The 12,200-nt window shown below is 46.2% G+C and overlaps 1 protein-coding gene across 1 annotated transcript in view; it reads right to left on the bottom strand.

Annotated features, from left to right (window-relative positions):
- Positions 1-12,200, bottom strand: part of AKAP10 (A-kinase anchoring protein 10) — a 384,577-nt gene that overhangs the window by 62,156 nt on the left and 310,221 nt on the right. The window contains exon 12 of the mRNA XM_069226353.1: positions 8,731-8,813. Coding sequence (XP_069082454.1) covers positions 8,731-8,813 — 83 coding nt within the window. The remainder of the gene's footprint in view (positions 1-8,730; positions 8,814-12,200) is intronic.

Genomic DNA, 12,200 nt, shown 5'->3' with positions numbered 1-12,200 from the left:
GTATAAGTATGGGCTCCACGTCGATCGTGGGCCCGACCAACATCGGAAGCATAAACGTCTTTGCCGGCACAGGGGGAGGTCGCATTGGCACGACTGGCGTCAGCACAGATCTGACAACAGATCACAAGAGGGCCTCGGGAGCCAGGGCCAAAGCTGCCAGCGAGGAACCCGATGGGGCCCACTCTGACCCCACTGAGCCCGAAGGCGTCAGAGGGGGGTCGTTCTGCCCAAATATGAGGCGCAGAACCTTATAGAATTCTTTGAGTTCGCCAGCAGTCGCTCCAGCTCCTGGAAGCTCAGGGAGGCATGGAGTCGGCCCAGAAACAGGCTCCAAAGACAGAGGCCTAGAGCGTCACTGCTCTTCCTGCGTTGCATCATCCAAGCGACTGGGCGATGTCGAAGAACATTTGTTCTTCTTCAACTTCTTCTTGTGACCCGAATGTAGGAAGGTACCCTCTTTTTTGCATGGTTAACCCATTTTTCGCCTCATGTCAGTATGTTTTGACTGGGTTCACTGCGATCCTGCTAACCAGGACCCTAGTGGTTGTGCCCTCTCCCTCTAAATTTGGTTGCTTGGGACTTCACCCCCCCTACATTTGGCATACTGGTGCCCCCATATAAGTTCATAGTATATGGTACCCAGGGCATTCGGGGCACCATGGGCTCCCCATAGGCAAAACGTGTCTGCAGCGTGCTATTGCAGCCTGTGTGAAAACGTGCATGCACCCTTTCACTTCAGGTCAGTGCACCAGGTCACTGTAAGTTACCCCTACCTTAGGCCCTCCTAGCCCAGAGGGCAGGGTGCAAGTACCTGTGTGTGAGTGTACCCCTGCATGAGCAGAGATGCCCCTACAAACTCCAGCTCCATTTTACAGCACTTCATAAGTGCGGGGAAGCCATGTTACCCATGTACTGGACACAGGTCTCTCACTACCTGTGTCCAGCCACGTAACGGTAACTCTAAACCTGGGCATGCTTGGTATCAATTATGTCAGAATCATACACCAATACTGTTGCCAGTATTGGCTGTATGATTCCATGCACTCTGGGGGCTCCATAGAGGACCCCCAGCATTGCTCCAACCAGTCTTTTGGGGTTTTCCAGGAAGCCCACGCTGCTGCCACTCCTCAGACAGGTTTCTGCCCTCCTGCTGCTTGACCAGCTCAAGCAGAGGAAGGCAGAACAAAGGATTTCCTTTGAGAGAGGGAAGCAACACGCTCTCCTTTAGAAATAGGTTTTACATGGCATGGGAGGGGTAGCCTCCCCTAGCACTGGTATGCTTTGAAGGGTCCATTTGGTGCCCTCCTTGCATAAACCAGTTTGCACCAGCCCAGGGACACCAAGTCCCTGCTCTGACGCGAAACTGGACAATGGAAAGGGGAGTCACCACTCCCCTGTCCATCACCACCCCAGGGGTGATGCCCAGAGCTCCTCCAGATGGCCACTTGATTCTGCCATCTTGAATCCAAGGTGGGCAGAGGCCTCTGAGAACATCTGAGTGGCCAGGTGAGACAGGTGACGTCACAGCCCACTCCTGATAGGTGGTCACCCTGCTAGGTGACCAATCCCTCTTCCGGGGCTATTTGGGGTCTCCATCTTGCGTAGGTCCTCAGATTTGATGTGCATGATTCCAGCAGGACTCCTCTGCATTATTTACTTCACCTTCTGGCCACTGGAACTGCAACTGGACCCTCCAGGACCCGACAATCTGCAGCTACAGTGACAACATTTTCCCAGCTGTGCATTCTCTGAGGGTGACGAGTCTTCAGCCTGCACAAGAAGCAAGAAGGAATCTCCCTTGGTGTGAAGGAGTCACTCCCCTGCATCCTCAGGCACCAGCTTTAATGATGACCGGCTGCATGGATCTCCACTCTTCCAGAGCTGCGTGGATCCATCATAGGTGGTGGTCTGGAGGAGTCCCCTTGGTCCTCTCTACTAGCTGTCAAACTTGGGAGATGGTAAACACTTGCCTCTCCACACAGGACAGTACCCCATTGCACCGTATCTCTTGCAGCTACTAAGACTTGTTCAGGCTCCGTGTAGCCCCAGCACGCTTCCCTGCGACTTACAGCCCTCTGCGTGCTGCATCAGCGACGTGGTACTCCTTTCTAGGTGTGCTGCGTGGGCCTCACCGCGACTCCTGTGCATGCCGCCTGGGGGGGCTGCCTCCTCTTCCTGCAACTCTCCTCACTGCTAAGGGTCGCCCGGGACTCCCCTCTGTGGGTTGCGTCTCACTTGACCTTGGCTGGTCCTGGCAATCCTGCATCTCTTCATCCACGACTCTTGCCTTCGCCAAGGTTTGTTGGTGGTATTTCCACACCACTGACTGACTGCAACTCTCCTTCCGACGTGGGGCATCGACTGCCTCACTTCAGGAACTCTTCTGCTGCTCCGGTGCTGCACTGCTGACCGTCTTCGTCCACCATCGACCTGGTGCTGCATCCACAGACGGGTGGGTAGTGGCTCCTGCCATAACCGGACACTCCAACACGAACTGGACTTGGCCCCCTTCCTTTACAGGATACCCAAGCAATATCATTCCTGGAGGTGGGTCTGAGGACCAATTTCAGACAAGGACCGAACAGGCAAAATGCCCCAACGATATACCTGACTGTCCAGGCAATAATGCTTGGCAAAAATGTGTGCAGGGAAGTTCACGCTGCTACTTGGCAGATATCCATGAGAATAACTCTGTGTGCTAACTCAGTGGCTGCAGCTTTGTCTCTGGTGGAATAAGCATGCAGCCCCTCAGTGGTTGCTTCTTGGCCAAAGCGTAGCAGAATTTAATGCAGAGCACAACCCATCTGGAGATGGTCCTTTTCTGCACAGCACGACCCTTTTTAGTTCTGACATACCCACGAAGAATTGATCATCCACCTAGATTGCCTGAGTGCGCTCAAGGTAGAATGACAACGTTCATTTGAGTCCAGACGATGGAGGAGCTCCTCATCCTTGGAAGGCTGAGGTGGAGCGTAGAAGGCAGGTAACTGACCTATATGAAAGGGCATGACCACCTTTAGAAGAAAGGAGGCTGCGTACAAAGCACCACTTTATCTGGATGAATGGACAAATAATGCGGCTTAGATGACCGTGCCTGTAGCTCACTAATGTGTCAGGCAGATGTAAAAGACATGAGGAAAGTCGTTTTGATAGTGAGCAATAGCAGGGGGAAATTGTGAAGTGGCTCAAAGGGAGCACACAAAGAATGTGAGAACCAGATAAAGGAAGATAAAGATAAAAGAAAAAGGAAGAAGGGGGAAGGAGATGAACCAACCCTTTCAAGAATCTATGAACAAAGGAGAGAGGTGATCAGGTAATCTAAAGATAAGCACCTGAGAAAGGCGGGCAGAACGGGAATCAACATTTCTGTCTTAGCACCAAGCCACAACTTTTTTCCAACAGCAGGCGTATACCGGTCTTGGTGGAGGAACGCCTGGCTGCCAAGATGATACTGCAGACTTTGGAAGGAAGGAAGGTCAAAAGCTGTCAACTGCCACCACTCAATCTCCATGCAAGAAGGCTGAGAATGGACAGGTTTGGGTGGAAAACACTCTCTTGCTGCTGTGACAGAAGATCCACACCGAAGGGGCAGCCTGATCAGAGGATCAATGGCTGTGCTCAGCAGCTCAGAATACCAGACTCTCTATGCCCAATCTGGGCCCACAAGGATGAATTAGACCCAGTCGCTCCTGATTTTCTTGAGAACTGTGGGCAGGAGTGGTACTGTCAGAAACAAATATTTTAAGTGTTCCCTCTCTATTGAGATTTCATGGGCAGAAAGGTGAACAGGAGGCCTGAGCTTCACTCTAGATGAAAAGCGTTGCCAAGCGAGAGCTGCCTTGGAAACTCCAGTGTGTGAAACTGCTGACATTTCTTGTTCTCGGTGGAGGCGAACAGATCTAACCAAGGCTCAAGCCACTGCTCCGGATAAAGATGCCATTTGTGATCCACTAAGCAACTGCAGCTGAGTTCATCCACCCTGGCATTCAGAGAACTACCCTGGCATTCAGATGTTGAACCACCAGGGCACTGCCTGATGTTCCAGCCATGTTCAGAGACGCAGGGAGATAGTGTGCATGACCCCAACCCGCCCTGTTTGTTGCAGTACCACATGGCCGTGGTGTTGTCCGTGAACACCTGTATCAACCTCCCCTTGATGGAAGGTAGGAAGGCCTTCAATGCTAATCAGATCGCCCGAAAATCCAGCATATTGATCTGGAGTCCAGATTCCACCAGAGACAAGAGTCCTCTGATATCCAATCATATGAACCATATGCCAAAGTCACGTTTATAGTGAACTCCAGCAAGTGCAGGAGGTCCGCCGTAGTCTGGAGGTGAGAGTCAACAGCCTGGAGCGAGCCTGCCTCCAACAGCCATTATAGGGGAACACTGACACCCCTGATCACCACATGTATGCTGCAACCACTACCATCAGCCTGGTGAACACCCGACGGGCTCTGGTCAGGCCAAAGGGGAGCACGTCAAACTGGAAATGCTTGTGGCTGACCGTGAACCGCAGGACAGGGATGTGAACATAACACTACCATCCAGTCCCCTGGGTCCAGAGAAAACATAACCTGAGCCAATGTGAGCATCTTGAATTTCTCCTTGAGGAAGTAGTTGAGGGACCTCAAGTCTAAGATAGGACAAAGGCCTCCATCATTTTACGGCTCCAGAAAGTAGCAGGAATAGCAATCCCGACCTACGTCTGACGTAGAGACACTCTCTGTAGCTCCCTTGACCAAGACAGCCGCAACTTTCTTGTGGAGAAGAGACAGCTGATCGCCCGTCAGCCTTTTTTGAGCTGGTTGCATGGGGGAAGGGGTAGTCACAAAGGGGCAGGAGTAGACTCTTCAGACTCTCTGCAAAACCCACCAGTTCGATGTTATGGCCAACTGGACGCCCATGATGGTACAAGGGCAGATTAGGAGATTTTGGAGGTTTCACCTGCAGGGGATAGTGGACTGACCAGACCTCTGGTTGCATGATCCACGAGGCCTGTGGATACTGCACCCTCGGCCACGCAGGGGCTGTGAAGCATGCACAATACAGTGGCTGGGTGGGTACTGGTGTGACTGGTAACCCCTTCCATAGCCACGAAAGGGGCAAAAAGCGGACCAGGGTGTAGCAGGCTGAAGATAATCCCAAGGATTGGGCTGTATCCCAACTGTCCTTAAAATGTTCGCATGCCAAGTCCGTTTTGTCACCGAAGAGATGAGAACCACTTAAGGACATGTCCATCAAAGAAGACGTAGTATCCCCTGAAAAGTCAGTAGTTAGAAGCCAGGTATGGCACCTAAGGGCTACTATTGACAAAATGCTCTGCCTAGAGAGTTGGCCATGTCAAATCCACAGCGAACTGTGAACTTTGCTGCATCTCTCCCATCTGCTACAGCTTGAGAGGGCACGGCCCAGGCCTCCTCCAGGACTGTAGGCAGCACTTGTGCAACTGTATCACACAGAGTGTGGGAATAGAAGCCCAAACAGCAATTGCATTGCGAGGCTGGCGAAAGAAAACATCTTCTTCACAAATGTCCCCAGCCTCTTGTATTTTCTATCTGGTGGAGGGTGCCAGGGTTAACATGGGAGGTGGAAGTCTTGACCACCAAACTATCAAGGGGATGAGTGAGGAAATGTGGGTCCCTTGGGGGCGGGTGGTGACGACGGGCTATTGTCCTAGTCACAGGAGCCCCTGTGTTGGGCTTGGACCAGGTACCCAAAACGACATCTGTAAGGGCTTTACTGAATGGGAGGAGCGGTTCAGATGGGGAGACTTCTAGATGAAGCACCTCTGTGAAGACACTGGTCTTGACCGCCTCTGAGGGCAACTGAAGGTCAAGGACCTCGGCAGCCCTAAGCACCACCATTGCGAAAGACGCTCCCGCCTCCATAGCCACAGTAGGGAAAGAAAGCATGCAAGCATCTGGGGAAGTGTCCAGGCCACTAGCTTCACACCCAGTTGCTCACACCAGTCCATATCTTGTTCATAAGTCTGGACTTAAAACCCCTCCAGTGTCCCCTCCCATTTCTCCCCGAGTCCTAGCCCATAGCAATACAGCTCAGGATCCAGTATGGGAGGCAAGGCTCCCAGTGGCACCAGATACGGCGTCGAGCGACAAGCTCCATATTGGAGTCGGGGATTAAAATGGGGATGATGCCACCAGTGGGCACCAGGAGGGCCGGCATCGGGACTAGGGATGGTCGAGGTGGTACAACCGGTGTTGGTCTGCATCCAGGAATGGATCCTTGGGGCACCACTGGCACCGGGGCTAGAGCTGCAGGTGCGGAACCAGAAGGGGTCACTGTCGATCTCGCTAGGCCCGAAGGCGCGCCAAAGGAGTTGGCCCGCCCAAAGATGTGGCACATGATGTCATAAAATTCTTTAAGTTGGCCTGGGGTCGCTCTGGCTCCCAGAAACTTGGGGAAGCGTGGAGTCGGGCCAGGTGCAGGAGTGAGGCCTAGAATGCTGGCGCTCCCATGTCTCGTCAGCCAACGGAGAAGTCGAAGCATGCTTCAACTTCTTCATGTGTCAGTACTTACCCAAATGTCCCCAAGATTTGTAATGAGACAACGACCTCCGACTCTGCAACTGGTCTCGGGAACTCGAACGGCGTAGACTCACATGAGGGGCTGCCATCAGCTTGACAGAGTGCTCCCTCAAAGCCTTTGGATTCATGGTGCGGCAGTTGGAACACAACTTCAGGTAATGGCCGGGCTCGAGGCACCAAAGGCAACCAAGTGCAGGTCCGTCGCTCATATCAGCTGGTGACAGGCGGTGAATGGCTTGAAGACATTATTCTTCAATGACATCCTGCCACACCAGGAGGAAAACCTCAAAAAAGGTTTAGACAAAACGATGAAAAAGGTCAGTCAAAAAGTGACTGAAGGAATAGCTCTTCCCGAATTTGTGCTGACTGGCGTGGAAAGAAAAGAACTGATGTCAGTCCACTTGGGTGGCACCTACATGGATGCCACAGATGTCACTTCCGGTGTGGACAATGCAGACTACATTCGTGTAGCCAAACAACTCCACCTACTGGTGTGCAGGGATACTGCACACAAAGAAAATCTTCTGTATCCAGTCTGATGCCTGGGATCATTCTAAGGTTAGGAAGTCTCCATCAGATATTAACATTAATGATCCAAAAGTACCAAATACCAACCATAACTCCTTAAGATACACAGACAAGGTTGAGGCTGGCTTAATTCACGTGTACGTAAAATGAAACCAAGAACAAGGACGGTTGCTTGATACAGCTGCCAACCTCCGAGACACTGGATCTTGTGCACTGCCTGCCTATTAACCATCAAGAAAGATGGAAACCCTGGAAAAACGAATGCACCAGACGCTAATAAACAAATCAGATCAGTGTACCCCTGATGTCAAGCCAACATCACAGTGCACAGGGTCACCATGGAGGGTATCTAGTAACTCATATCCAGTACCTCTGGCCTGAGGGGAAGCAATTAAAAAATGAGTAAAAAGATATCTGCCAAATTAATGAAACAACTTCATACTAAGCCCAGGATGAGAAGGTAGCTGAATTGCTACAAAAACACATTTCAGTAATACTACAATCCCAAAAAGACACCTTGCACTGTTTCATGTACTTGCAGTGTAAGTTTTTCTCCATTCCTAAAAGAAGTCGTGCCAGAAACAATGTGGTAGTAGTGATTGGTAAAGTGGAGGTGGTGAATGTTGTGCCAGTAGCAATGTGGTGGCAGATGCCGGTGGGTGTGTGTGTCAGTCTCCAGAGTGTCTTAATATACTAGGTGAGATCCAGTTATCTTGGGCCAACTTTGTCAGAGATATAAAACATGATAGCAAGGCGACAAGAACTGTCTTCTTTAACTTTAAAGACCTGACCAACTTCAGTACCCTAAAGAATGCAATTTACCAACCCTGATAGATTTATGTGGCCTGCAGTTTCCAGGAAAGATTGCAAACAATTTTATGTTACAGTTCATAAATATGTGCGTCATCTCGTACATGCATGTGTGACAGCTGCCACATCTGGATCCGACTGCCTGATTAGTATGTTTTTATTCATCCACACCTATCATTCCAGATACTCTAACACCAGTGACACGACACAAATTAAATTATCTCTTTCTCCTGACATCTGTGACCACTGGCTCTCCAGTTTATACTATAGAAATACCAGTTTTCTGGGTGCACTGCAAGACATGTATGCACTGCTAAACACTCAACACCAAGAAATCCTCAAATCGAGTTCCAATGTTGCCTAAAAAATAAATGTAAACTTGCGTAATCCATACACACTTTCTATAAGTAGAAACAAATTAACTTTAAGGTCTTCCATTGTGGCAGGGAAACTTCTCAAGGTAGAATAAGAGTGCACAAGAGAAGCTCGAAGAGAACCAGAAGAGGCATGTAGCAAATATGAAAACCTACCTGCCAATCAGAAAATAAGATACCTCAATTTTAGAGGATACTTTCTATAAAGACATATTAATGACACAGCCTGCTTATGCTACGTCTAGCTAAGTAAGTGGCCTATTATTTTGCCGACTATAATTACAGGCCTCTTAAATATCAAATGGGCAAAGTTTAACAATTATGTAAACTTTGTTAAGATACAAACCTCTGCATGGATGCAAAATAGCTTTTCAGAAAACATAAACAGCCCTCACACTTACTTGTAGATTCTCAGATGGAATCATTTTAATATAAATCATAGATGTGGGTGCAAAGAAAGATAGACACACCTTTGGATTTCTTTATGTCAGGCTCTGGTTCAGATTCTCTGATGAACTGCCCCAGGTCACTCACTTTTCCAAAACTCATTTTCCTGCAGCAAAATAAAAAAGGAAAAGTGACACTATCTACATCAGGACAGCATTAAGGACGTGCAAGGTTAGTAGAAATAATCACTGCAACACATCTAAAATATTAATAATAATTACTTTTAACTAGTCCTTAATAGCAGCTGCTGCTAAGCACAGTAATAACCAATTCAATGTTACTGATTTTATCATTGTTGGAAGGATGAATGCCTGACTCTGCTCCAAAAGTATTTTAACAGACGATGCATGTGTTTCAAGCAGTCACCGAGATTACTTTTAAGGCTCATGCAAAATTAATGTATAACAGAACAATAAGAGGTAAATTAGCACACTCTGCTTAGAGTCTCAAACGTATCCGCATTCTAATTGGTACATGTGAAGATAAGATGATTTCAAACTGCTCTGGAGAATTCTCAAGTATGTCCCTATCAGAGACTTACTAACTATGTGCTTTAGAACTAGCTTAATCTCCCTGGCAGTCTCAGACATCATCTAATATTCTGGATATTCCAGCAGCAGGAAGGATTCTGAGAAACGGAAATGTTGCCTACTTGTAATACCAGATTTAATTTTCTCAGATAAAAGAAAAAATAGTGCATCTATTTATCAACAGAATTACAGTACTTTCACAATGTCACTCTAACATTCTAAGAAGCTAAATTTACTAAGAATGCCAAGCCGTGTTAGCGTGGTTATTTTAAAGTTAACAACAGACTAACCCTTCGGTATGTGGGATTGTCTGCATCTTTTTTTGTGCCCCTTCAGGACTAAATCGAACACTATTGAGAAACGTAGTAAGCAACAAACAATTGGAGTCACTTATGCATTTGATATCAATACACTTCCTTAAAAAAAGTCACAAGCCTCGGTGGCCAAAGCAAAATATCTGTTGGCTAAATTAAGTTGGAGCTATAATTCAAATGTAATATTCATATTGGACTGAACACAAATGAAGTTTCATCTGCAATTATTGCCGATAGGAATGGACAAGTAAGTCGAATTTCTATATTATAGTATGTATGAATTCAAAGAAGATTTCTAATTAAATGTCTTGGGACCGAAGGAATATGGTAAAGTTACCCTTTATCATACCTTTATTGCTGTTAGTGTCCACCACTTCGCTTCTATAGAACTCTGCATTTTAGGTTCAATTGGCATCATTACCTCCTAAACTTACAAAAACCTGAACTGTAGTAGGCAGGTTAGATTAGTGGTTCTTAACCTGTGGCCCGGGGATCCCTGGGGGTCTGCGAAGCCTACTCAAAGGGTCAGTGACTGCTTAGAAAATTCTATAATATTAACAGAGTCATAAAGTGTATATAAATAAAGATCCAAAATTTAAAGTTGAAAATTTTAAAACGTTCTGTAAACAGGATGGAATTTGAAATTGGGAGAAAAAAATGTAGTGCATCAAACAGCATATAGTATGGAAGGTGAGTGGCTTGAATTGTATTTAGAAAAGCTCTAACCTTCCCATTATATTTAAATTTCAGATTTTATTTTATATTACATTTCTGTATTTGCTTGATGAATGACTGGGTCTGTATTTTATGCACTGTTTGCATTTCAAATCATCGAAAAAGCTCATGCCGGAGTCCCCGCCTTCCAGGTATGACTCAGTGGGAGTCCCCTGACTCCAATAATGATTCAGTTGGTGTCCCTGGGTTCAGTAAGACTATGTGGGGGTCCACAGAAGTCAAAAAGTTAAGAACCACTGGGTTAGATATTAAAAATGAGATCTTCCTCCAAATAGTTTTTTAATGCCCGTATGCCTTTTTGGCTGAGCTGGCCCTGAACATTCTACATAACATGTTCAAGTGGAACCCAGTGAACATCTTGGAAAACAAAAGTAGGACGAATCCTTCAAACCTCTTTAGCTTAAAGTAACATAGTGTAACGCTCTCAAGGGTATAGGGCTTACCACTTGCTAATGGCAGAAACACTGGCAACCAGGAAGGAAGTCTTCAAGAGACAGAACATCTTAAGATAGAAATGCTTGCACATCTATCTGCCAGAATTAAGTTCAGATCCAATGCGCTCACAGGGTGCTTGACAGGAGGGAAAAAATGCTTGAGGTCCACCTAACAGGGAGTGGAGAAGGAATCCCACTCCACTAAGCTGTAATATTCAACAGGTACGTTTTACAAATGGCCACCTTCATGCCCTATTAAGCTAGACGTCTGGACAATGATATAATGCTGTTGAACAAGTAAGTGAACTGAACAACATTCTCTGCCATCTGTATGGCACTCTGAATCGGGAAGTTTAGGAGAAAAGAAATTTATTGATGTTCCTGTCCAATCAAACATCATCCCATATCAAGGGACCAAAATCATCTACTGATTCAGGAGGCAAGTTGTTTACAACTGCTGTCAACATGTGAGTTTAAAATGTATTTCCCCAGGCCACAAAGATGTTGAAAAGCTATTGCTCAATCTACCACCAGTGAGAGGAGTGTAGACACCATATTGGACTGCCCATCCTCTAGCTGTCGACCACAGTGTGTTATGAAGGGCCACCTCATCAGAAGATTTGGGGGCATTAGTCCACCTTCCCAAGGGTAGAGATAAACATGGAAGACAGGGGACAGACTGTGATTCACTACATAGTAAACAATTGCATAGCTCAGAGAATGCACGAGTAGCCCCAATGATGCCATAAATGATACTGAATTCTTGCCTAGGAAGTTGCCCAATATCTTACTCATGACTGATACTATCTACACGGGAAGGAAGGCCTGTTTGACCCCAATCAATTTAATCTGACTTGGGCGTGGTGCCTTTTCTTTGCAGATTTACTTAAAAGTAATTACATCACATGCCATACACTGGGAGTCTCTCACAACAATGGTAAGTTACATAGATTAACATGGGGAGTATTTACAACACAGCAAAGTAGTGTTAAAAATGTTTGCACTTAATATGGGTATATCACCATATACACATGTTGAAAAATAAAAGGTTAGGTAAATTTAAATTATGCTATACTTAAAAATATTAACTGTTAAAATGTTTATTAAAATAGAATTAACAATAAACAAAATATTAAAATGACAATACTTTAATGTTTTTGATGATCTATGAAGTGATATAAAAAAATTAGAAAAGTAATTTAAAAACTATGTTTTAAACAAGTATATACATATGTGTCTTTAAGGAATTAGGAGCACAATTAACTACGTGTCCATAAATATATACTTATATGCATACATCTTAATTAACATATGGATAGATATTGGTTTATGGTTTTAGAATAACAGTACTATATAGAAATAAAAGAGCGGACAAAACTTAAAAAAAGAAAAAAAAAGGAGTTCTTAGGAGGAGGGGGGTTTCGTCTCCAAAAACAAAAGAAAAGGGAGGTTGGGGGTAACCACACCCTATTTTAATTCA

The sequence above is a fragment of the Pleurodeles waltl genome, chromosome 3_1, assembly GCF_031143425.1.
Source record: "Pleurodeles waltl isolate 20211129_DDA chromosome 3_1, aPleWal1.hap1.20221129, whole genome shotgun sequence".
Taxonomy (NCBI): domain Eukaryota; kingdom Metazoa; phylum Chordata; class Amphibia; order Caudata; family Salamandridae; genus Pleurodeles; species Pleurodeles waltl.
Note: the sequence above shows the minus strand (reverse complement) of the source record. Positions and strands in the feature narration are given on the sequence as shown.